A 27,074-nucleotide genomic window follows, 5' to 3' on the forward strand; every position below is an offset into this window, starting at 1 on the left:
CCCAGCAGTAACTTTCAAAGTGGATCAGACCCAGGCCAGGGTGGAGCTCCCACTGGCAGAGCCGGGGGAAGGGGGGGGGGGGGGGGGGAGTCAAAAAGCAGCGGGATGGTGCCGGAGAGCTGCTCCCAGGTGCTGCGGACGGTGAGGAGAACGCAGATAGCGTCGCTCAGACAGATGAGACAGCAGCAAGGAGCAGATGGCCCCCAGTCCAGGGCAGGGGCTCAGGTGCCACGGGAACCAGCATGGTGTCAGATGCTAGGGACGCTGGACCGATTATTAGCTCCCGTGGGCTAGGCAGCACGGATTGAACCCATAGAGTAAAACCTAACCTTGAAAGGCCTGTCTCATCCCATGGCAACAGCCCCTCCTCCACTTTCTGCTCCTTTAGGGCCCGATCCAAAGCCCAGTGATGCCATAAGACTGCCAAAGCCTGTTGAAGTTGCTGGATCAGGCCCTGCAAGATACTGAAATGCCTTTAAATCCTAGTTAAGTCAACAAGCGCCCGTCCCCGTGACCTGCCAGGTGAGACACACAGGGGCCTGATCCAAACCCCTTTAGGTTCTGCCCCTTCCGCTTCCATGAGCTTCAGATCAGAGCCTGCAGTTGGGAGCGTTTGCTGAGCCAAAGAAACCAAGTGTATGTAAATTAATATGCAGATTAGGCCTGGCCTCACAGCTCCTCCACACAGCCCTTGGTGTCTCATGGTCCCACCTTCCTGGGATTTGATAGCTCTTGCATCCATCTCTGTGAGGAGAGGCAGGGGAGGGATGGAATAACTATTGCTAATCTTCTTCCCCCCACCCCCTCTCAGGTATTTTGTTAAACACAAATTCTAGACTGTAAGTTATATATCGACACTTGGTCAGAACAGCAACCAAATCCCCGGCCCCCTGGTACATTTTCAAAGACACTCAGCCCTCAGAGACTCCTTCCCTTTCAGCGGATGAGGTTTTCACAGATGGAGTCTTGCTTCTCTCTCCGGGATAAACAAAGCGTGCTGTCTTCGGGATCAGAACAGATTGGCAGCTCCATGTGCTGCTGGGAGACCGCGCTCCTCAAACCATGTGCCATTGGGGAACGGAGCCTGTCAGGCCACGGCAGACACAACCCCCTCCTCTGTGCCCACGCATGATCCCACTGGAGTGGCTTCTGGGGAACCAGAAAGGAAGAGCATTGGAGAGGAAGTTTGGTCTTGTGGCCTTGCAGATAGAGCACCAGACTGTGACTGAGGAGACCTGGGGTCCATTCCCAGCTTTGCCACTGGTCTGCTAGGCAGCCTAATGCAAGTCACATCCCTTCCCCGTGCCTCAGTTTCCCCCCTCTGTAAAATGGAGATACAGTAATCATATTAACCTCCATTGTAAAGCACTTTGGGACCTACTGGTGCAAGTCACTAGACAAGAGCTAGGGATGATGATTATTGTGGTTGACGCAGGGAAGCAGGAGTCTGGTAAGCTGGGTTCAATTCCTAGTTCTCCCACTTGGTCTGTGCCTCAATTCCCCATCTGCAAAATGGGGCTCATAATCCTTCGTCTCCTGCATATAGAGGGCAAGCTGTTCGGGGCAAGGGCTGTCTTCTACAGTGTACACCACAATATGTTTTCAAACCTGGGGGCCTCACGGCTTCAGCTCAGCTGGGGGCACTCAGTGCATCGGAGAAGTTTGGCCTCCATTCTTTGGGTCAGCCTTCCACCGCTATCCATCCACGTCCCTTCCCACGCCTCCCCTCGTCATCCTGGAATTCAACACCGTGTAGGATAAAGACAGAAATATACGTGCCCTTTGAAATCCTTGGATCAAACAAGACATGCAGCAAACGGACCCAATCGCATCAACTTAAAGCTATGCCCTCGTCCCTCTCTTCCACTTGCCTCATGTCTCTCCACTCATGGGCAACCCTCAACTGTATCCGCACAAACCATGGCAGATGCGGACAAATACTGCACAAATGGGAAGTTAAAGACTCGCCAGTGCGCGGCTGGGGTCACCCAGAACAGGCCACCGAACATATAACAACTCAATGCCCAATTCACAAATACGAAGGAGTCATCACAGCGATGCCCTCTGCTACTCCAGATCTGGCCTAACCATCTAAAAGGTAAAGTTATAGCTGTTACTCTACATTTAAATCAGCCAGAGGACGACGTCGTCGTCTCTCCAGTAAAGAGCCAAATCCTCACTGAAGTCAATGGGATTGATCCCCAATGGGAAGTCAGAAAATGCCGATTCATCAAATCTAAACGGTCAATGGGAACGTGTGGGTTTTAATGAATTGCTTACAGAAGTTAGGCTAACCTCTGAAAAACCCTGTCTGTTACGCAGATTCCAAAACCTGCCTGGGTTTCTAGCCAGCTCTCCCACCTGGCGGGCTGCTGGGGGACCAGGCTTCCGGGGGACCAGGCTTCCAGGTACTTTGACAGCTCAGGCGCCCAGCGTTCTGGCTCTGGGACAGATCACCATGTGGTCTGTCGTGCAGTCAGCATTCCCAAGATCCCTGAGCTGCCCAGCTCCCTACCTGAGCCTCAGAGAGTGTTTCTGAAAGGTCAAGACTAAACGTTGCTTCAGCTTTCTCTAAATGAAAAGTTTTGGAATTCTTGTTCTGCGGTTAATCCTGAAAACTCGTTTTTCCTTGTTTCTGAATGATTTTTTTTTTTTTAATTTCACAATTTCTTGTGGAACGGGAAGCCCAATTTCTGGCCCGCTCTGGCTAATCCCGGTAGGTCAGCTCACCAAGTCCCTTCGTTTTTATTTAGCCCCAACACAGGCAAAACTTTGATTGGAGTTAACGGGCGCGTAGCTGGCGTAAGGAGCGTCAGGATTTGGCAGTAATAAGAGAGGGGAGGCAACGGGATGCTCCGGCTAGGAAAGCATGCAGTACGTTACATCACTGCTGGAGCCCAGATGTATGCTTCTCCAGAGGAGCGCCTGGGGGAGCCCAGTACAGTTACGATGGTGGTGGAGGAATGATGGCTGGCCTGGTGCTGACCTGAATGCACTGGATACACTGGTGGATTTTTCCACTGCATCCTGGACAATGCTCTTGTTCTATCACTGCTATTCCTAGCAGGTCAAATCCTTATGCCATTGACTTTGAAGGGAGCAGGATTCGATCCTCTGTTTGGAGCCGTTAAATCGGACAGAGGTGACTTGGCGGGTGGGGGGGGAGGGAACGTGTTTCCTCCCACCCCTGGCTCCAGGAGGAAGGACTGTGTTGTGTGTTTGTTTCCATGAGGCCTTGAAAGCCCCAGTTCCTTTTTTAAAAATCCCACTCACTCGGGCTGTCATGGCGATGGCCCATTAACACTCATCTCGCTTCTAGCTAATATGGCGCTAATTATATTTGAAAGTAACAGCTCAGAACTTTATTCCCATTGGTGCCTTATAAACCAGGCTTTAACCCTTCCCAGTTCACCTTCAAAATACACCATTACAATGCGGGTGGATGTTGAGGAGATCTAGAGAGAGGCCCCAAATCCCCCCGTAGTTCGGAGACTAGTGGAGAAGTTCGCCTCCATCTTCACTAGGAACGTATCCCAGAGTTACCCTCACATCCGCATACTGGATCTCTTCAGATCTGACTCCACACAGGAGCAACTGGCTGTGATTCTCTGGCCTGGGTTAAACCACAGGTCAGATGAGAAGATCTTAGAATTTCTGAATCATACATGTCCCATGAGTTATATGGCCCCGCTATAGCGGCTCCCCAAAAATCTATGGACTGTATTCTGAGCCTCTTCAGAGCCCCCAGACACAAGAGTCAAACACCGGGCATGCATCAGCACCACGGGACTAGAACAGAGGATGTGACTGCAGAAGAGGGGTGCAGCCAGATCACCTGGGCCGGATTATGACATTCTGAGGCCCTAAACTATGTCAAGTGTAAGACATATCATAAAAAAATGAATTTGTTATTTTTTTTCCCCACAGAAAGGATATGGACTATATAAACTTGAAAGCTTTATATTTGCATATACGGCAAAGGCAAAAGTTGCAAAGGTTCCCGAAACTGACAGAGGGAAGCCAAGACAAATTTATCTTCCTCAAGATCCCACCCGGCCCATAAGACGATCGCCTGCAAACTCAATCAAGTGAAGCCTGGCTAGCGCATGGCACAGAAAGCGGCGTGTGCACTAAAACACACAATTGTCTGTACGTACAGATCAGAAGAAGAAAGAACCCATGAACGCTTAAGAAAATGAAGGAAAACAGGAGCAAAGGCACTATACGACTGAGCGTTTGGACTGGAAACAAAAGATGGCGGCCTTCCGGCTATCACCAGCCAAGGGGGACGCTATACGTGACGTCACTCCTAGGACGAGTCCCATATGCGTATGAGCTTGGCAGGATTGCTTCACGACACTGCCGTTTCCGACCTCACATTTTTCCCGATTTTATCGGCAGTGAGATTTATTTATTTATTGAAATAAGTTCTGAAGGCACGGTCAGAATTTTACCAGTAGCAGCTGGCCAACAAAAGGCTGCCTTAGGAAACTGATGGCAGACTTACTCATAGAAATACTAATTTTACAAGTGCAATTATCGTTTTTTTCCTCAGCCCTGACCTCCCGTCTGTCTATAATGAACAAGGGTAAGGGTATTTGTGTAGCCAGATGTGTATATTTTTGTCATATTTGAACGAAAATGTCTATATTTAGAGAGAATCTTCCCCCCCACCCATCTCCTTTATCAACCAATGTTGATAACATTTGAAATGGAGTCAGTTTTTTCTTTTTTTAAGAGACCCCTCATATTGCAAGACCCTTTGTTAGCTTATACCTTAATCCAGCCTTGCGGATCGCCCAGGTAAAAGCTTCATTTCAGAAGGAGCCCCCCTTTTTCTCAGCCTCACGTAGCTTCACCAAGGGCTCCAGGGAATGAAAACTCCCAAGAGAAATTCAACTTACCAGGGCCCTGACTTGGAGAGAGAACAGAGAGTGGGGATGCGCATGCGGGCTGCTGGGCACGGCACCGAACCAGGAGTCAAGAGTCCTGGCTCTGCCACTGATCCAATGCATGACCTTCAGCAGGTCACCTCCCCTGTCTGTGCAGACTGTGAACTCTTCAGGTCAGGGATCGTCACTCGTGTACGTACAGCACCGGACACAATACAGCCCTGATCTCAGCTGAGGTCTCTAGGCACCACACTAACATAAATAAAGCTATTACATGTACAAAGAAATGGTTGAAAAATCACTCCCCTCTATCCCCTGTATCTTCTCCTTACCCCCCAGAGCCCCACAAGCCACGTCCCGGCCCCCTCCCTTGCAATTCTTGTTCTGCTGAGTGGTGCGACAGATTTTACCACACTTTCCTCCCAAATCTTTCTCTGACGTCTGGTACTGGCCGCCAATTGGAGTTTAATCACCTGGTTATCATAGGTCTAGTGCATACTTCCAGCTATTGTTCTTATAAATATATGGGTGGCAAGACCAATAATTCCACGGAGGAAAAGCTTTGCATCTGGTTATTGTCCTTGCACTTTGGGATGCGGATTCGTTGCACGAGCACAGAGGGCCGGAGCGCTCTTAGCAAACGCGGACAAAGCCCTGCGCTGAAAACAAGCCCGTGATTGACGGTTTATTTTAGGAAGGCGCCGAGAAAGCGGGAAGGAGATAATGCAGAGGAGATAATGTAAGCTCCAGTCATTAGTTAAAAACAAACCCCATCAGCGCTGCAAGTGCCTCGGCAAAAAGCAAACAAAAGGGCAAAGAGAGCAACTTGGCAAGGGAACAAAACCAGACAGATCAGCTGCAGCCTCCCAGCTCCGCTCCGGAGTTCTGCTCGGGTGATTTACAAGCCTGGGGGTTTGCAAGGCAAGACTTGCGCCAGCACTGTCCTCCTTCCCCCCAAAAGGGGCTCTCGCGTGGACCTGTCCCCCCCTCTCCAAGCGTTTTCCTGGGCCTTCTGCACGGAGGCCTTGCTACAGCACTGCTGAAGCCAAGACCAATCTGCTTGGCTTTTATATCAAAGGTAGGCACAAGGAGGTACCCCCTGAATCAATGCAGTACTCTCTCTGCCCAAAACTCTGCATTTAGACCCATCACTGGTGGATGCTCCCATCCGTCCTCACGGGCAAAGCTACGATTCATTCCCAGTGCTCCTGGGGGTAGAAAGCAGCCAATCTCCATTTGCGTACATCATTAGGCCGAATGCCCTCTTTTCAGTTTATGTAAGGTGCTACTGTCGCTCTGCCTCTGATAAATTTCAGCTTGTCGAAACCGTTGAAACCTTCCGCCTTTGTAAAGTGCTTCGGATCCGTGGAAGAAAAAGGCTCTACAAGTGCTAAATATTATTATTTCACCCCTTGGCTGGCTTCAGTATAATTCACAAATCATGGGATTGTCTGGATTATGGATATTTCCTGCAGTGTGCGTATAGGAGTGGGTTGTACGGATGTAGTTGCATCCGCACAACCCCCTCCTATAGGCACACTGCAGCCGCGCAAACTCCTACCGTAGGCATGCTGCATTAGCACTCCCAATTTACAGATGGGAAAACCAAGGCATGAGAGGGGAAGTGATTTGCCCAAGGCCACCTAGCAGATGAGCCAGGCATAGAAGCCAGAGTTCACTTCAGTGCACGATCCACTCGGCCACACTGTCTCCCACCAGCTGTGATGACAAACAGAGGTGGAAATTAATATAAAAGAATATAATAATGGAGATATCCTGTCTCCTAGAACGGACCTTGAAAGGTCATCGAGTCCAGCCCCCTGCCTTCACTAGCAGGACCAAGTACCGATTTTGTCCCAGATCCCTAAGTGGCCCCCTCAAGGATTGAACTCATAACCCTGGGTTTAGCAAGCCAATGCTCAAACCACTAAGCTATCCCTCCTGCCTTCTTCCCTGAGTGTACAATGAAGAAATCCAGGGACTTCTTAGTTTGTAAGCTCTTCTGGGCAGCGACCAAATTGTCCAGCACAATGGGGACCCAGTTCTGATATTAACTTTAACCACCACCATGCTGGTGTGATGAAGTCTCAACATCTTGCAGGAACATAGTGATGGTCAACATTGTCACTGGAAGTTATCCAAATGGTTCCACTATTCATTCATTATGTTCTATTGCACAGAAAAATGCAAGTTGAAAGGAAACATTTTGATAAAAGATATTTTCGGAGTAGTTCACGTCGCCAGGAATTCAGAGCTTTTGACTTTTGTGGCCATTTGGGACAAAACCAGATTTGTAAGTCTCAGAATTCCTACGGAACAGAAGCTTCCCTTTTCAACCAGCTCCATCCAGGAGTAACTCCGCTGAAATCCAGGGAGCTACTGCACCTTTACACACAGAGCAGAGATCAGAATCTCACCTGACAGGAGCTGTGTTTATGTGACAGCCACCATCTTAACTACCACTGAACTGGGACTTCCAGAGCCAAACACATGAGCTGCTACAGTTTGAGTTAAAGAGCTACGGCTTTGTAGCGGGGGAGGGGTGGGGAAGTGTACTAACTCATATTCTTTGGGGATCAGCACAGAGGAGGACCTGTAACTAACACACCCACCCACCAGTGGATTACATCTACACCGGCAAAAATGGGACAAAAAAGGTATTAGTGCTGGAAGTTTTCCTAGGGCAGGTCCACACTTACAAACACAGCACTGCTGGAGCACTTCAGTGAAGACACTACTACAGCTGGGAGAAATTCCTCCATCAGCGTAGTAAACCCACCTCTGCGGGAGGTGGTAGCGGTGTTGGCAGGAGAAGCCCTCCCCCCCGCCCCTTTGACATAATGCTGTCTACACCGGGAGTTAGGTCAGTATGGGCTTGTCTACACCACCACTTGGGGTCGAAATAAGTTACGCAACTTCAGCTAGGTGAATAGCGTAGCGGAAGTCGACGTACTTAGATCTACTTACTGTGGTGTCTTCACTGCGGTAAGTCGACAGCAGACGCTCTCCCGTCGACTCCGCTTGTGCTCCTCGTTCTGGTGGAGTATCAGAGTCGACGGGAGAGCGTTCAGCGGTCGATTTATCGCATCTAGACTAGACACGATAAATCGACCCCTGCTGGATCGATCGCTGCCTGCCGATCCGGCGGGTAGTGTAGACAAGCCCTAGGACTGTGTCGCTCAGGGGTGTGGATCTTTCACACCCCTGAGCAACGTAGTTATATCGATGTAAGTTTAAAGCGTAGACCCGGCCATAGAATCATAGGACTGGAAGGGATCTTGAGAAGTCAAGTCCAGCCCCCTGTACTATGGCAGGACCAAGTAAACAAGACCTTGCACTGTAGAGAGATCCTGCAGCTCCTTTTGTACCCAACCGCTAGAGTCCAGAACACGTAGCAAAATCCTTAGGGACATGGGGGGGACTTCAAGGACATACCCAGGAGTTTGCTGGTCACTCAAGTTTAATTTTCAATGGGACTTGGATGGCTAATTCCCATCGGTACATTTGAAAACGATCCCCCAGAGGATCCTAAATCAGAACGACGCACCCCAACTTGGTATCCACTCTGAACTCAAAGGTGGAGGGAGTCTGGCCAAAACGGGGCCTAGACCCAAACAAGCCCTGGGATTGGCAAAGCTACAGCCCAGACGAGCTTTCATAAAGTCAGAGAGAGCCTGGGCTTTGCCTGTCTCCAATCAGCATTGGGGGATGGCCGGGTGGCAAAGCTACTGGATAAGAAATCTGTTTGGGGCAAAAGTTATTAGACCTCCCCCATGGTAAAGGGCAGATACAATCTGACCATTAACATTTGAGGATAACCCCCTTCCCTCAACAACATCAGCACCCTTCTTATCTAAGCCTGGGGGTAATTCTCCTGAGACGCTCCTAAACCATTTACCACCATCCCCTCCCACGGGGCTGCTTCTTTTACCTCTGATCAGATTAGCAGAAACAGGTCTGCTAAACTCCCATAATCCAGGCCACCATTAACCCTTTCACATCCACCTGCTGTGCATTCCCCCTCCCTGCCCCCTCCAAGGATCTTAGAGAAACAATGCTAGTCAACACCCCCCCCACACACACACACAAAATCTTTTTTAAAACATCTCTTCCGGGGCACAACGTGGTCCACACAAACACTGGCGAAGGGGGAGCAGGTTTAGAACTTCTCGTTTCAGTTTTTGCTCTTCAGTGTAATAAAGTTTGCAGAAAGAGCGGGGTTGTGAGGTTTTTACTCACGAAAGCTTATGCCCAAATAAATCTGTTAGTCTTTAAGGTGCCACCAGACTCTTTGTTGTTTTTGTAGATACAGACTAACACGGCTACCCCCTGATACTTGACATCGTTTATTACACACACACACACACACACACCATCCCTCCCAAAACTCAGATTCCCGGCATGTCTGATACCATCCCTATCATGCAGCGCTGCATTCTCTGGCTGCCATCGGCGTGTAACGCACCCTTCGCCAGCCGCGCTTCTGCTCACCAGCAGCTGGATTTCTGGGGCAGGGTGCTGCAAAACAGGTGGAGCTGTGCAGTCTCGGGATACCCCTCACCCTCGACTTCAAATCCATCATTGTTAATCGATTCGCAGAGCACATCTCATAAGCCTCACAAAGCACTTCAGAGGATTAAGCTACAAACACATGGTGCAGAGAGCACTTTCACCTGGCTGTGGGATGCTGCTGCTGCCGCCGGAGCACAGCTCAGCAGCTGGCTAACAGTGCAGGGCCATGTCACGCAGCAGTCTGACATCTGTTTGGGGGAGGAGGGTTTTGAGGACTGCGTTGGAATTGCAAGCTATCACTTCAAGAGCGGGGCAGGGGAGGTTTCTAGGTGTCTTTGAAGCAAAGAGCATGAATAGAGTCACTGGAAAGTGCCTGATTAAAGTAAGGGGCGGGGGGGAATGAGTTGTCAGCCTTGCTGACTTTAGGAGCAGCCTGCTTTGTCTCTCTCTGGCTTCTTGTGTGTTATTGTTCTGAATTCTCAGAAATAAAGTAGAGTTACATTGCAACTGTCCAGCAAGAGTATTTATATTTATCATCAAATTTATCTTTATGCCATGAAACATAAAAGAAAACTGGTGAGGAGGATGGGATTATAAAAAATAACAATGGGCAAGGATGGTGTCCCTAGCCTCTGTTTGCTCGGAATGGGTGACAGGGGAGGGATCACTTGATGATTCCCTGTTCTGTTCATTCCCTCTGGGGCACCTGGCATTGGCCACTGTCGGAAGACAGGACACTGGGCTAGATGGACCTTTGGTCTGACCCAGTCTGGCTGTTCTTATGTAAAAGAGGAAACCGGCTGCTCTGGAGACGCAGCGTAAGTGATAGTTTGCATTTCCAGGCCAGTCCTCAATACAACACGGGGACAAGCAACTGGACCCTGGGAACAGTGGATCAATAAACAGGCTAGACTGCTGTGTATTCCTATGAAGACTGGGCCGTGTACTTAGAGCACTAGCCTAGGGCTTGGGAGATGTGGGTGCCAGTCCCTTCTCTGCCACAGACCTAGTGGGTGATTTTAGGCATGTCACTTAGGCCCCAGTTCCCCATCTGAGGGGACTTGAGGGGGGGAGGGATAGCTCAGTGGTTTGAGCATTGGCCTGCTAAACCCAGGATTGTGAGTTCAATCCTTAAGGGGGCCATTTAGGGAACTGAGGTAAAAATCTGTCTGGGGATTGGTCCTGCTTTGAGCAAGGGGTTAGACTAGATGACCTCCTGAGGTCCCTTCCAACCCTGAGATTCTATGAACTCTGATGTTTCTGGAAAGTTGTGGAAACATTTCTAGTCTGAATACTCAAAAAAGAGATATCCATGGCTGGATTGGCAACACTCTCTCTCCCCACCAGCAGTTTTGCAAGCCAACGTGATTCTGTATGAATATTTTATAGTGGGGAACCCTTTCCCTCCATATCTGCACGGTGAGTTGGTGGTTTCTATCGGCATGAATCTTCAGAGTTGGGGGAGAGGGCATATTTCCCTAGTGCTACATCTACACAGAAGCTTCACCTTGCCCGACTACCTAGCTGCAGTGCAGGATGCAAATACCAGGTTGATGGTCACCAAACACAGAACTGGGGACCAGGAATTAGGCACAAAGCTGGGGACACCTGGGAGATTCACACCGGAGGGGAGGGGTTGGGAGAGCAACCAGCACAACAGAGGAGACACAGAAACAAAGGAGAAACTTCCTATCCCAGTGTCCAAAATACGAGGCGTTTCCTCCAAGTGCTAAAAGACTTTCCATTCAAGGCGATGAGGAAACGCGGGGCCTACCCCTAGGAGAAGGGAGTCGAGAGAGACACACACACGCTAGGCACTGCAGCAACCTGCCACCAATTCCGAAGTGGACAGCGTATGACGAACGGTCATGGGAGAAAGCCCCCCAAATGATACAGAGAAGCCGTAGCTCAAGCAGATGCTCAACGGACTGTAACCACTTCTGACAGGGACCCGATGGCTCTGGTCCCCTTCTCCACCTCGGGAGCACGCAGCTAGATTGTCACAACAAGGAAGATACTCGAATGTGAACATTTGTCAACTGGAGGCAGAGTGTCCTCAGTGACTGACAAGGGGAGTTGTTTGAGGAAAGGGGAGGAGGTAGAAAAGGGGGCACACATCAATGGGAGCTTATGCAGCAAGGCATGCAGGGAAGGGAGGGTGCTTTCTCTGCGTGCGCGCACACACACACACACACACACACACTCCTTGCAACATCTCACCCTGGGGAAAATCTTTTTTAAATAAGATGGTTGCAGATCAAGATAAGGAATTGCAGAAGAGAAATATTCTGGCTCGGCCGCTACAGACGCACACGGATAGTCCTGGGGCTAGGAACAACACGAATGGCTCGTGCAAGCGAATTGGAGATCATAGAATATCAGGGTTGGATGGGACCTCAGGAGGTATCTAGTCCAACCCCCTGCTCAAAGCAGGACCAATCCCCAACTAAATCATCCTAGCCAGGGCTTTGTCAAGCCTGACCTTAAAAACCTCTAAGGAAGGAGATTCCACCACCTCCCTAGGTAACCCATTCCAGTGCTTCACCACCCTCCTAGTGAAAAAGTTTTTCCTAATATCCAACCTAAACCTCCCCCACTGCAACTTGAGACCATTACTCCTTGTTCTGTCATCTGCTACCACTGAGAACAGTCTAGATCCATCCTCTTTAAAAAACCCTTTCAGGTAGTTGAAAGCAGCTATCAAATCCCCCCATCATTCTTCTCTTCTGCAGACTAAACAATCCCAGTTCCCTCAGCCTCTCCTCATAAGTCATGTGCTCCAGACCCCTAATCATTTTTGTTGCCCTCCACTGGACTCTTTCCAATTTTTCAACATCCTTCTTGTAGTGTGGGGCCCAAAACTGGACACAGTACTCCAGATGAGGCCTCACCAATGTCCAATAGAGGGGAATGATCACGTCCCTCGATCTGCTGGCAATGCCCCAACTTATACAGCACAAAATGCTGTTAGCCTTCTTGGCAACAAGGGCACACTGTTGACTCATATCCAGCTTCTCGTCCACTGTAACCCCTAGGTCCTTTTCTGCAGAACTGCTTCCTAGCCATTCGGTCCCTAGTCTGTAACAGTGCATGGGATTCTTCCGTCCTAGGTGCAGGACTCTGCACTTGTCCTTGTTGAACCTCATCAGATTTCTTTTGGCCCAATCCTCTAATTTGTCTAGGTCCCTCTGTATCCGATCCCTACCCTCCAGCGTATCTACCACTCCTCCCAGTTTAGTGTCATCTGGGAACTTGCTGAGGGTGCAATCCTCGCCATCATTTATAAAGATATTGAAGAAAACCAGCCCCAGGACGACCCCTGGGGCATCCGCTTGATACCGGCTGCCAACTAGACATGGAGCCATTGATCACTACCCGTTGAGCTCGGCGATCTAGCCAGCTTTCTATCCACCTTATAGTCCACTCATCCAGCCCATACTTCTTTCAGTGCACGTGCACAGTGCTGCGTATCTCCGCTCGCCCCTCTCAGCCTGCTGCCTTTAGAACGCAAAGGCAGGGCTGGGACCCAGTACTGCCCCATTGCCCACTTTCATCCTAGAAATGCCTCTGTGCTATCTGAGAATGGCCACAGACTCTCAGGTTACTCCAGGCTTGTAATCATCCAGCCAACTGGTGCCAGAGGGTGGATCAGGACGGCAGAGAAGTCTGGGCTGGATTGCCCCAGCCCATGAGGAACCTTGTGGAGTTCCCTGCCAAGGAGGTATGCGTGGAGGAGGTCTCCTGACTCCATGGGACAGGGGATCAGTGGGGAAAGGTCCCTACCCCGCAAGAACTGCCAGTCCAGGAGCTGCCCTCCATGAGTACACTTCCCAGCACCTGTACTGGCCCCTCTCCTCTCTTTGCCGCATGGCTGCTGTTGGCAGAGACTCTCTGCAGCTGTTCGGTAGCAGCCAGCGTACTTCAAGAGGCACTGATACGCCGAGCCAGTACCTTCTCCTTGGTTCCACTGACCCAGCCCCAGCTTGGATTGGAGAGCTGAAATCTGGCCCTTTAAAGTACAGCCAGCCAGGCTCGTCTCAAACCTTTCTGCAGGACACTTCGGACTTGACTCGAGGGACACGTGGAGGGCTGGATTAACCCGCATGGATGGCAAAAATCTCTCTCCCCTGCCCCAAACCCTTCAGTACACAGTGGAAATGGCAGGACTCCAGGAGAGCATCCTTGACTTTCTCAGAGACACCTCCCTCCTGCAGGATTAACCTCTCGCACGCCAGGCTGTCAGGGCCAGAAGGCCTTTGCCCCCAAGACAGAAAGGCCCGGGAACCCGCGGAGCCTGTTCATAGAGAGCTGACGCAGGTGGCCCAGCTTTGGTCCTGCAGGACCAGCTGCTGTGGAGTTGGTGCCAACTGCCCGAGCTTGCAGACACTCTTACCTAACAGGAGTGAAGGGAGAGCAAGGGACAGTGGGAGCACAGGATCAGGAGGGCGTCTACACGGACTACCAGCAAGTCTGGTAGAAGCTGCATGACCTTCAGAGCGGAGAATCTGGAGGGGGCATGAATACATGTGGGGAGGGGCAGCCTCACTGGAGGTTGGAGAGCCCGTTCCCTGGGGAACATGTAATTTCTACTTAGTCCTGTTTGTTGGGTGGACCTGGAGAAAGCGAGGACCCTAGTTTGGTGGGATGTGAGGGCCTCAGCGGGATTACAAACTGGGGGCAGGCTGCTCCAGTACTGGACACGCACCAGCCTCTAGGCGTGTAACGCTGGCCTCTGTACATACAGATCTCTTCCCTACGCCTCCGCCCGCTGCATCGCTTCTTGTTAATGAGCAAGCCCACTGGCTATGTGATATATTTTCCTGCCAGACAGCTGCTCCTCTGGGACTACCGGATTCTTCTCCACCCTCGCAAACAGAGCTCTTGTTTCTCTCATTAGTCTGGGATTCCTGGCTCCCAAATAAATAGAAGCTCAAAGGACTGATTCACCATAAAATCAGAGCTATCCACGAGGGGAGGTTTTGTCCAATTTGTTCCCGGCTTCTGGCTGCCCTGCAACTTGTGTAGTTGTTTCCACGAGTGCAACACAACACCCCGCCCCATCCGAACGGGGGCATTTTGCACCCGCTTTGTAAATATTTGCGCTGGTGATTACACAAGATGTAGGTCAGCCATGAACTAGGCTCTCTGGCCCAGATCCTCAAAGGTATTTAGGATGGAAGTTAGGAGTCTAACTACCTTTGAGGGCGTTCATGTCTGCAGCGGTCTTGGCCAGAGCAAGGTGACAATCTGAAAATATTTTCCAGGAATGGACAGGCCTTTCTGATGTTCAAGTGACCGCCATAGCAAAGGAGTTTATTGGCAGGAATGTTTGAGGAAACTACATGTTTTGAGCCAACCTTGCAGAATATTGACACAAAGGGAATTTCTGAGATTTCAGAAGACTTGTGTTCATCCTATGAGGGGACAAACACACAGCAGGCCTGTCCAATCTAACCAGCTCAAATGTTGACTATCAAATAGAGTGACTTGCTTGCAAACGATCTATAGGCTGAGAATTATTTGCAGAAATGATAACAGACAAATTAGACAAAAATCACTCTGTTGGGGACCAATTTGCAAACAGAAAAAGAGGCGAAAGTCAATGAAGAAGTTGTCCCTAGTGACTTAGGTCCCCAGATCTCTCCCTGACCTTAAAGGTAAAGCGCAACAAGAAAAACGACTGTTTATATCCGTGATACTCAGACTTCAGTGGTTCAGGAGCCAAATTAGCGATCAACATTACCCAAAGAGCCACAGCGGTGTGAATCCATTGTTTCATTTACTATAGTATGTTATTCTCACAGCAAAATGACTGACCAAGTATTATTATTATCAACGACAATTGGTTAACAACACAGTAAAAGAATCCTAAGTGGTTAATAACTTAGATCGGTTAGTAATTAAATCACACAGTGTTTTAATATCACGTGCTGCAAAGAGCAGTAGGAGACACATTAAAGAGCCACTTGCAGTTCTCAAGCCTCAGTCTGGTATCCCTAGTTTATATTATCATGGTGCCTAGAGGCCAAAACTGAGGTCAGGGGCCCATTGCGCCTGGGGTGACCAGATGTCCGGCAGAGAAGGGCTACCCCCCGGATGTGGGTCACGTGACCCTATTGCCCTGTGGAGCAAGGCGATTCCATAGCCTCCGGCCAGCGGGCCGTAAAGCCCTGAAGATCAGGACATCTCTATGGACTCCTGCCCTTAGGTCTCACCGCCTGGTAGGGTGACCAGACGTCCCGATGTTGGGGGGCTTTGTCTTATATAGGTGCCTATTACCCCTCACCCCCTGTCCCGATTGTTCACACTTGCTGTCTGATCACCCTAATTGCGCCAGGTGCTGGACACAAAGATAGCAACAGACAGCCCCTGCCCTGAAGAGCCTCCAATTGAAATAGACAAAGAGGGGGAGGGGACACAGGGCACACAGCGGGCAAGTGACTTGCCCCAGGGTCATGGAGTAGGTTGGTATTACAGCCAGGATTGTCTGCACCAATACTGAGTTTGCAGCCAGCGGGGGTGTAAGTCTACCCTGCACTAACCTATCGCACACTGAGTGTCCGGGGGGACCGGGTTCCCTAGTGCACTTTGATGTATCCTGCTTTGAAACAGATTAAAGCCCACAAGGGCACTTTAAGTGTGCAACAGCAGGGTCCACCTGGATACTTAGTGTGGGGGAGATTCACACCCCAGCTCTCCAAACTAAGGGCTGGTCTACAATAGAAAGTTAGGTCAGTCCAGCTACGTCACTCCGGGGTGTGAAAAATTCACCCTCCCCAAGACATAGTCAAGCTGACCTAGTGCAGAGAGCAGTAGGTGGACAGAAGAATTCTTCCATCAACTGAGATCCCGCCTCTCGGGGAGGTGGATTTAGTAGCGACAGGAGGGGTCAATGTCTACACTGAAGCACTACAGCAGTGCTGTGCCACTGGAGTGTTTCTAGGGTAGACACGCCCTAAGTGTCCATGCAGACACGCCCGAAGTCTCCTGACCCTAATTCAGTGTCCCACGGGACCACGCTACCTCCTGAAGCGATTAGGGTTTTCTTATGTTCATTGCTGCTCTTTCTGCAGCAGAGAGATGGCCTCAACGATTTTCTCTCTTTCACATACACACTTTTCTGAACTCTCATCCTGCAGTCAGAGGATGCTCTGAAGGGCTGCAGCTAATCTCAGCCCCCCCTCTCTCTAACCATTAGACAAGGCTCCCTGCTGTAGCTGTCTATGGTGCACCCTACCACAACCCTCATGTGGACTGGGGTCACCTTCTCCAGGAAGGAGAATCCTGCACTGACATTTCCGCTGCATCGCATGGGGCTGGCTGACATGGCCTGTGGCCTCCAGCCATTCCCCTGAGCCACGAACCCAGATTGTCAAATTTACCTCACTCGGGAGGGTCCGTTTGGGCTGGAATCCTGGACCAAGAGACTCAGAGGCAACAGAAAGGCTCTTAGGTGGCTTTATCCCCTCAGCACAGCTTCTTTTGTAGCCAGGGCAAACACAATCTGCAACAAAGATCCTTCCCAACGACACCTTTATTTATTATTTGTCCTGTGGTAGCGCCAAGAAGCCCAATCAGGGATCGGACCCTGTTGTGCTAGGTGCAGTACAAACGTCTGACAGAAAGACGGCCCTGCCCCAACCATTGACAATGTGTCAGAGAAGAGACAGTAGGTGGGTACAGACAGATGGGGGCAGGGCAAACTGGGAGGATTGAGAGCAGCATGACAAACAGCGTTCGCAGCACACTAATTGCCTAGCTTGGCTGGGTTTTTTTAAAAGCTTGTCGCATCAGAAGAGAGAGGCCCAGCAGTTAGGTCATTAGCCGAGACCTGGGTTCGATTCCTAGCTTTGCCACAAGCTCCCTGCAAGTCCCTCTAAGCCTCAGTTTCCCCATTTATTAGGTCATAAGGGAGAACAGCACTTCCCTCCCTCACAGGGCACGGTGAAGTGCTCAGGCACCATAAGGCCGGACCTTTCACCAGCGCTAAGGTCCCTACATGATAACCGAGACGTGCATTTAAAAAGCGTGCCCCGATCCCACTCTCCGCCCCAACCCGCTACAAAGAGTGCGTCCCTCGGAGAAGTTACTGTACCCTGACTGGGCCTGAACCCCTCCTGCCCTGCACCTTTTACAGCTTACAAAGCGAGCGTTAAATGGCATTAAATCTGCATTCTCTGCTCACTCCCCTGGGGCTGAGGGGGGCAGCATTTAACACCCCCAATCACACTGCTGCAGGGGAGTCCTGCACTCCGCTGCAGCTCCTAGGCGCCGACTCTGTGGGCATACAGGGAACACAATGCCTGTGGATTCCCTGGAGGCATAAAGCCAGCGACCAGCCCCACACTGCTCCCCCTTGGAGGCCTTGCAGCATGCTGTCCGTGTGGCTGGAGGGGTGTCAGGGGAGGGAGGAGAGGTGGCCAGTCCGCACTGCACTCTGGCTGTACTGGGCAGCTCCTTAGAGAGACACTGCAGGTGAGGTAAGTCAGAGCAGCCCCCGGGCCTGGTCTACGTTATGCCAGGGACTGCGCAAGTCCTGGGTTCTGGAGGCGGCCAGAGAAGTGCCAAGCTGGCACAGAGCCACCCTGTGCTGTGCTGAGCCGAGCAAATGGACTTTAAGCGAAGAAGAAACAGCCCCTGTGTGTCAATGGTTAAGCTGGGTGGAAAGCAAGTACCTCGCTCCCCGTCACACTTGGACGCTGCAGCTGACAGCAGCCTTCCTGGTGGGTGTCGAGTACAGCACAAAAGAAAACCCGCCGTCCTCTTTCTTTCCCCGGTGTTCTCAGGCGCTTTCCAAACCCCGAGAAAGCACAACTCGGCTCTCCCGGCCAGGTTTTGACGGACTTCCCTTTCACCTCTCCCAAGTGCTGACCAGACTGCAACCACCTGAACCCAGCCTGCAGGGGACTTCGATGAAAGCTGGCGAAGGGGGCCGTGGCGGGCGAGATCACTCACGGCGTGAGAACTGGGTCACTGTCTGCAGGCCACAGCCGGGGAAAGGCCGTTGGAGGATAAAAGAAGATCAAACCAGACACCAGGGCAAAATGAACTCAGCCCTGAGCAAATAAACCTGCTTCCCCGCCTCTGGGGCCAAGTGATGTGAGAGGGAGGCCCGGCTGTGTCAGCCCAGTGCTGAAGGGTAAACTATTTCTCTGGGTAGCTACAGATCCTCCAGGGTAGGTCAGGACAAGGAGTAAGAGGCCAGGTCAGGCAGTTAAACCACAGCTAAGGAAGCCGGAGAAGTGGCAGAGAGGAATGGGGCTCCCCTCCCCCTGCCATTCCCAGTGCCCCGGTGAAGGGTTAGGACGGGAGGCTGGGTTTGCCAGGATAGGCGCTTCATCTAGTGCAACGGGATGTGCTGGGCATGACCTCTCTTCGCCCCTGTACAGCTGGGCCCGCTGGCTATGAGCGGTTAGCTCGGACACTCTTGGCTTCCTTCCCCAGCTCTGAAGATCTCAGTAGCTTCAAAGCTTGACGTTGCTCCAGTAAAACCCTTCACCCACCCTGTCTCCCTCCTATCCCAGAACCAACATGGCTACCCCGCCGCTGCAAACGTGCTGGGCAACACGTGTCAAACGCTACCCTAGCCAATGGGCAGCCAGTAGATCCCAGCCACCCTCCTGCCCCAGGGCCACCTGCCGGGCGTGTCCCCACTTAGAATGGGTGAGGTACCCCAGTCTGGCCAGCCCCAGAGCTAGACTCTGGAAAACGGACCCTCCCTATATACACTGGGCATCCCAGGTAACCGGCCAGCCACGTAGGCAGCCTCCGGCACACCCAGGCGTGGGCCCGGGGATCTCCGGCTAACATGGCCGGGAATATGCACCGTGCCTGGCGCTGCGCAAAGCTGGACACACGTGAAATGCTTTCCTGGCTATTAAATTTTCACATCCCGGAGCCCGCTTGAAAGAAGACGGTCCCAGCCCAGCCGGGTTTCTATTATTCAAACCCCAGAACAAAGCCGCCGGCCCGGCCCCGCGAGAGGCGCAGCCCGGGGCTGGGGGCCGCAGACCGAGTTGCTTGGGGGGTCCCGCAGGAGTTTGCAAACTGAGCCCGGCTGGCTGGGAGCCCGCGCGAGAAGCGGCCTCTGCCGGCTGCCAAGGGCGCCCCCTCTCGGACCCGGGCACCGCAGCCGGTGTCCCCCCGGAGCATCTCCAACGGGACCGGGGGCGCTCAGCGGGCGGCTCCCCCCAGGCCACCTCCTGCGGGCAGAGACACACCGGGGAGAGCAGCATCGAGCCAGCGAGCCGCCTTCGGAAAGCGCGTTCTCTGCGCCACGGACCGGGCGTTACACAACCGCCCACCGGCGCATCTCCGCGGCCGCTCCAGGGGGACCAGACGGGTTCCTTCCCTCCCCCCAGCTGTGCCGACGGGCGGCTCCGAGAGGGATGCGATTAGTTTGCAGCTGGAGTCGCCTGCTGTCTCCTCTCTCCTCTGCCCAGATGTTGCGCGGCAGAGCCCCGGCGTCTGGGAGCCCAGCGCCCGGCACCGTGTGTGTGTGTGGGGGGGGGGGGGGGGGGGGTCTGCTTCCCTGCTACTAGGATAGCCTTCACCCTGGGGGCTCTCTGGACGTGCCCCCCCCCCGCACACACACTCTCCCGAGGCAGGATTGCGCTGGGTGTCGCACGGGGGAGGTTGCAATGCGATCGCGGGGCAATTTGCAAACACCCCGGCCCCAGCGTAGGGCTGGTTTGTTTAAAAACCACCCCGACCGAGCAGGGGGGCGAGGAAAGGGGCATTGAGCAAATCAGTCACCTGAACACCCCCCCCCCCCAGCCTCTTCCCAGCCGGAGAGGAGGAGAAAGCCCCGCAGCGGGGCAGGGCAGCTGAACCCCAGGAAAGGGCGGGTTGAGATTTCAGAGCCTCTTGCCCTGGGCTGACACCGTGCCCGGGCAGTGCCCCCCCCCCGGAAAGAAAGGGGTGTGAGTGTGTGAAGGGTCGGAGGTCAGCGAATTGCAGGGGAGGGGGACGCTGCTGCCAGCCCCCCCAGACCACTAGCTCCGGCGCGCTTGCCCGCCCCCAGGCCAAGCCTTTGTGCTCCCATCCCTTTAAACCGAACTCAGTCCGGATAGTCGTGTAAACCTCCAGCGAACTAACAGGTGCAGCTCCGGAGTGGGGACTCTTGCAGGAGTAGAAAGCCAGCAGCTCTCCTGACGGGGGTTCCGTTCTCTGACCTGGGCTCTGTCCCCCCCCCCCCCCCGCACACGTTTGTAAATCACTCGGGCGGGTTTGATTTCCACGCACGCAGAGTTGGCGCCGGTTGTGTTTGCCCGGGACTAACCCCGGCCCCCGGCTCATCAGCCGCAATCGGCGGGTTATTATTCGTAACTAGCGCCGCACAATGCGCCCTGATTGTCGCTCCTCTCCCCACCGGGGAGCGCCTGGCAGCGCCAGAGACCTGCCTTCTGCAGCCACCAGCCGAAGGGGAAGGATGGGGCTGGCATGAACCCCCCCCCCCCCCACACACACACACACAAAAAACAACCCCCCTTGCAGCCCCCAAACCCCAACGAAACAACGTCCCCAAACAACCCCCCTTGCAGCCCCCAAAGCCCCCGCCCCAAACCCCCCTTACAAGCCCCCAGCCCCTCCCCCCCCCAAACCCCCCTTGCAAGCCCCCAGCCCCCCCAACGAAACCCAAACCCGGCTCGCCCCAAGGGAAGAGCTGCACAGAGACTGTCCAGGAAAGTATCCAAGCGCGTTACAAAAATCCAACCAGGGGCCAGATCCTCAACTGGAGCTAAACACTTCGCGCGGATTTACCCCCTAGGTTTGATTTACACCAGCTGGGGATCCGCCCCGGATCCTTTTCATTCCTTCGGGGGATGGAATCAAAGCCCCCACAGCTGGGGGGAGGGGGGTCACTCACCCAGCACCGCATCCAGGAGGTCCCAAAGTAGACAGCAAAGGCGCAGGTAGTTCATCTTTCGCATGTTGGCCCCCGGAATAAAAACTCCATCTGGTTCAGAAGCGCCCCAGCCTTCCGCAGGGCGATCCGGAGCGGGGCATGGGAGGGTCGGGGACGACGGGACAGCGGCGTGGGTCAAACATCGCTGCCCGCTGGCGTCCGGGGCGGGAGGAAGAGGAAGGAGGAGGGGATCGGGCGGGAGGCAGAGCCCGAAACGAGCAGGAGACGCTGCACCTGGGCGGCGCGCCTGCCTCTCTCTCTGCTTGCGCGCAGGCTGCCCGAGGAATTCAAATCAGCTGCCCGAGTTTTGGATGAAATCTCCACTCATTGCTCGCCTGCCCCGCCCGCCTTCCCTTATTCCGCTCCCTCTCCGGCGGCTGTGTATTAGACAGACTTTTCTTTAATCCTTCCTGGCTTCTGCGCTCCCGTCCTTTAAGCCGATTTATTGCAGCAAGAGAGACACAGCAGAGATCACTCCCCCCCCCCTTTCCCCACGTCCCCCACCTTCGGCTGCTTGTTTTAGCTTCTTAACCCTTTCCCGGCTGGCAAAAATATAGATCCCCCCCCTCCTTAGCCTCCCCGGTTAGCGCCTGTGGCTGGCATGGGCAAGGCGCGCCGCTGGAGAGCCCCAACGCGCAGTGAAAGTTGTGTCAGCGGCTTCCCTTCTAACCCCCTTCTTTGCAGGCTTGGTACATAACCCTCACGCCGCTAAGAGCCCCGAACTCCTCCATGCATCGGTTCAACCGGCCCTTTGATTTGAAGTTACCAACTGGGCCAGTGCGCTGCAATCCACTGGGGTTTCTTAAAGGGGCCCCTTGCCCTGCGCTCCCCTGCCTTACGCAATCACCCCAGGCCTTTAGTCTTTATTTTAGAAAAAGACTGTTCTTTAGGGGAGGCAATGGCGCCTTGTGGTTAGAGCAGGGGGGCCCGGGAGACAGAACTCCTGGGTTCCATGCTCAGTTGTGGAAGAGACTGGGGTCAAGAAAAGGGAGGCAGGGCTCCTGAGTTTTAGTTCGATTTCTTGCACTAGGGCCTAGTGGTTAGAGCGGAGGGGGCTGGGAAGCAGGACTGTTGGCTCCTATGTCTAGCTCTTCAGAGAATGTGGTCTACACTGGGGGCTAGAAGCCAGATGCCCCAGGTTCCATTGGTGCAGCTGGGAGGGAATTACGCTCTAGTGCCCCAGAGATGGGGAAAGCCAGAAGCAGGAATCCTGGGTTCTCTCCCCTGCTCTTAAGGCAGTGTGGCCTACTAGTGGGAGCTGCAGGGCTGGGTGGCACAACTCCTGGAATCTGTTATTTCTGTGTATAGAGCAGAGCTGGTCAGGAAATGACTTTTTCTTTCCCCCTGAAAAACTCTGAAGAGAACATTTTTTTTTTTTGGCAAGAAAATTTCCACAAAACAGATTTTTTTTTAAATGTAGAACTGTGGCCAAAAACAAACCATGCTTGGTTTTCTAGCATCCTGTTTTTTCAACACCAACCTGGCCATTTTTGTTGTAAACATTTTTTTCAGTGTGAAAACATTTGTCATTAGAAAGTGTTTTGAACTGTTCTACCCTAGGGGGCCATAAATGTCCCCCCACCCCACTTTAAATATATAAAACAGATAAAAGCAGATGTCCCCCCCCTCAATAGACTTTCTATCCCCTTACCAGACTTTCTGTCACTGGTATTGTAACAAATCCACAGCACCTTGGACTTCAGGCTTCTCAGTAGGTCACACCATTTTTCTATTCAGAATGCCCCAGCACCATGTCCTCTTGCTCAAAACCACCACTTGAGCTATAGGAGAAACCCTCTGGGCTGTTAGCAGTATAGGGCCTAAGACACACAGCTGAGCAGTTCCTTATTCCAGCCAGTGGAGGGCAGTGGTGCACACAGACAGTTGCCCATTTCATTACAGCATTGAGCTGAAATCGGTTCCCTGGAAGATGTCCCAATTAAGAGGATTTCCCAATTAAGTGGAGTGGATTGTGCAAATATGTTTGCTTGAAGAATGAGAGCCAGGCAATTCTGCATTCAATCTGATGGCGTCCTTAGCTGGCCCTGCCGCACCTTCTTATCTCTGCCTCATGAAAGGCAGAGCAAAGATGCAAATACTAACCCTCAATGACAATTTAATGGCTCTGCTCTGCCTGTCGCTATTTTAGCATTAAAACTGGCGAATAGTGGGGATGTTTTTAATTGAACGGCTATAATCTACACTTACTGTGCACGTCCTCTGTTCATGCTCCTTTCTGACGTTTCTGCCAAACACGGCCTGTGACTAGGACGCTGGGCTAGGAGGGAGGAGACATTTGCTGTGTCCTTGGCTGGGTCCCTGGGGCGAGGCAGCCCCCTTCTCATCTATATACAGGGACATCAGGCTGGATCAGACCTGGCCATGGAGCCCAGGGGCCTGGCTGACAATAGCCAGCACTAGATGCATCCGAGGAAGGTGTAAGTATCTCCAGTGGGAAGGTGTGGGACAATCTACCCCCCACTTTAGGTCTCATCCCAATCTCTAATAATCAGCAATTGGTTTAAGCCACAAGGTTTTGTTTTGAATATAGTTAACGCTAACAAAAAACCTCTGGCTGTTTGTGTGACCCATATAAACGTCCAATCCCCTTTTGAATCTTGCTGTGTGCTTGGCCTCAACTACTTCCTGGAGCCATGAGGTCCACAGTCTAATTATGCATTGTGTGGCAAAGCCCCTCCTTTGATGAGATGTTAATTTCTCTGCCTGTCCCCTTGTTCCTGGTACGAGACAGGGAGAGCAGATGCTCCTCCTCTACCTTCCCTAGGCCACTGGTTATTTTATAGGCTTATCAAAGTTGCTTTGTTTAGCTTCAACTCCGTTTGAAATCCTGTGCCAAACAATGTATATAGACACTCAGCTCCAGCGAAGCCAAATCAATGTAGCCAGGTTTAAATCAAATTAAGAGTCTCCCCCCACATTTAAAAAAAAAAATCACACTTTTAGTGAGGTATGGCCTCAGTTTCCCCAACTGGAAAATACATATAATGACACTTACACACCTTTGCACCATTCTATTCTACACCGATTCTTCCACTGCCTTCATAGTAGTGCATGAATGTCTTGAGAAGTGCTTTGAGAGTCATGGTGGAAAACCACCTTAAGTGCTATCAGGATTTTTAAATCTTCTAGGTTAAGATTTATATTTTAAATAAGCCAACCCCCTGAACACCAGCCCTAGTATATATCGATGTCTAAAGGGGAAAAGAGAAATCAATTCATTCTTAAAATTCCTTAGAGTGAAATGTGTTCTCTGCCCTTTCTCATCCTCCAGTGAAAGCCTTGGTTACATATTGCAGAGGAATGAGGCAAAGGTTGTATGTTAATAAGGTCTAATTTTATTTGATCATGGATTTGACAGTTCTGCAGGTCCCCTGCCAGTGAGATGCTGCTGTAGCTTTTGGGTGTTGCATGTCTGTATTGACACGAGTATAAAGAAACAGCGTGGCGAGAAAATAATGAAGTCTGAGGCTCTGTCTTCAGAATGAGCCACTTAGAACAGACTGTTGTAAGGCAGGATGGCCCAATGGTTAGGGCGCCCGCCTGTGACTTGGGAAACCTTGGGTGAAAATTCCTGCTCTGGCACAGGGTTCCTGTGTGGTTTTGGGCCAGGCCCTAGCCGGTCTATGCCACAGATCTCCATCTATACCCTGGAGATAATAGCACTGCCCTATCTCACAGGGCTGTTGTGAAGATAAATCCAATAAAGATTGGGAGGGGCTTGGGTGGCATCATAATGGGAGTCATAAATATCTAAATTAGGCAGAAAGCTGCAGTCAGGTGGGCTTCCAAGTGCAATGAAAATGGGGTCTTGCAGGGAAACATCTGACACCAAATGAGCAACTTTGGACACCACCAAACGTGATACGAGATGCTTCACAAATGCATACCTGTGCACCCTTCCAACAGGCCACGTGGCTCGGCTGCCCTGAAGGTATCACCCAGCAGAGGGTATTGCAGTGGGTGAAATGCCAGTTGGACTGGCTGCTGCTGGGGGGGGGGGGGGGGAAGTGCGCCTCCTGAGCTGTGACGTTAAGATGTGGATCCAAACTTCCCTCTGCTGCAGGGTGGTTCAGCTCTGAGCTGCGAACCAGGGCCTGTCTCTGAAATAGAAATACAGGGGTTGCCGTACTGGAGGAGTCCAATGCTCCATCTAGTCTTGTAGCCTGTACTGGCCACCGCACTGATCCTGTCAAAAGCCAGCTGATCCATAATGCATCTTGTCAATTCTGAAGTCTGGTACCATAGGAGGGAAAATCCCTTCCTGACCCCCACAGGAGACCAGCTCCCACCCTGAAGTTTGAGGTTTGATGTCCCTTATCACAGCCTCAGCTTGCAGAGTTGCAGATATTAGTAGCAGTTATAGCATCATCAAGTTCAGCCTACACTTCAGCCAGTGTTTGTCTGAAGGCCTTCCTAAGCCCCAAATTTCACAGGTTGGGTACCATAATCAGCAGGTGTTTAACGCCACATACTCCAGCTTTGCCATCTCTGCAGGGTACTAGGCTTTTCTGGTACCCGGAGGCATTCTACAATACAGAAACATGGAGCACAATTGGAACACCAGTTCTGAACCTTCCCCCTAACTTAAGGAAATCCTGATCCAAACCGCGGCTTGGGCCTGTCTCTGTAATATAAGCGAACCAGAACACCCAATCCAAGCAGCCTTGAAATCTGGGAGACCAGATCCAAAATTTGGGTCTCCCTCTATAACAGGGCATCTAGTCCAATACACCCACCAACTTCAGAGCTGGATCCAAGTCCAGATCCTAACTTCAGGCCTCAGGTCCTTCTCTCCTTACAAAAGGGAAACTGACGACAGGCATGGATGGAGCTGGAATTCAGAAGCTGGAAGTCATACAGAGTGCAGGATGGTTGGGATCCTTAGTGACCATCTCACCTTTCATCTTGTTCCTCCTGCTTGCAGCTGGTCTGTTTGGGAAAGGCCTGGGATCCTCTGGTATACGCCATCCCCACTCTCCTCCTTACCCATATACCTGTGCTCAGTTTCTCCACCATTACACATGCATTCTCTCCAGGCAGCTAGCTGGGTTTTTAATGTCTCTCAGAGAGATACAATTTGTATTGATCAGTTAGAGCTGTGGGAGTCTCTCTCTAATACACCTCAGTGGATAAATGGGCACTTTGAACAGAGCAGTCTACCCCATCCTTTCCTGGCTTGCTTGTTTTTCCTCCGATCAGTTCTCTCTTGTTCACTCATTCCTTTATGAAAGAGGCCTCATGAGAAGCAGACGGCAAAGTCAACAGCAGGTAAAAAAAAAATCCCTGGAACGGGCTCAGAATTAGAGATGCAAAAAGGAAGGTTTTCACCCTGGGAAAGTCACACTGTCCTTTAAGGGAAGGCAAATGTGCTGGCTTGCTAGGGAACATGCAGACGTTATTAATGCTCTTATGATTTTGGTGGAATCTGCCTGATGTAATGATGTAAAGAGGACTTGTTTAAGCGCTCTCTCTCTCTCACACACACACACACACACACACACACACACACACACACACACACAACCAAACACTGCCTGCACATACAGGAAGGCAAGCAAGTGGAGTGTCTCCTCTTTCCACGGAGGGAGATCTGGGGATGGATTAGCAGACGAGGACTGGAAAGAGTCCTGAACAGTTTGGGCCCCCTGTTCTTCTTGCCCAGAAGGGCCTTTTCGATGTAGCTGACGTTTATTTTGTAGAACACGAGCCAAATTCTTTCCTCGCGTAATTCGATTGACTCC

General features: G+C 51.8%; 1 protein-coding gene across 2 annotated transcripts in view; it reads right to left on the bottom strand.

Moving 5' to 3' along the window:
- IGSF21 (immunoglobin superfamily member 21) overlaps window positions 1-27,074 on the bottom strand; it is a 305,537-nt gene that overhangs the window by 249,027 nt on the left and 29,436 nt on the right. Inside the window, exon 1 of one of the 2 annotated variants that reach the window (XM_005309901.5) lies at window positions 21,274-22,107. The exons of the other annotated variant lie outside the window; for it this stretch is intronic. Coding sequence (XP_005309958.2) covers window positions 21,274-21,337 — 64 coding nt within the window. The 5' untranslated portion in view covers window positions 21,338-22,107. Of the gene's footprint in view, window positions 1-21,273; window positions 22,108-27,074 lie in introns of those variants that run through there. 2 annotated transcript variants of the gene reach the window in all.

The sequence above is a fragment of the Chrysemys picta genome, chromosome 21, assembly GCF_011386835.1.
Source record: "Chrysemys picta bellii isolate R12L10 chromosome 21, ASM1138683v2, whole genome shotgun sequence".
NCBI lineage: Eukaryota > Metazoa > Chordata > Testudines > Emydidae > Chrysemys > Chrysemys picta.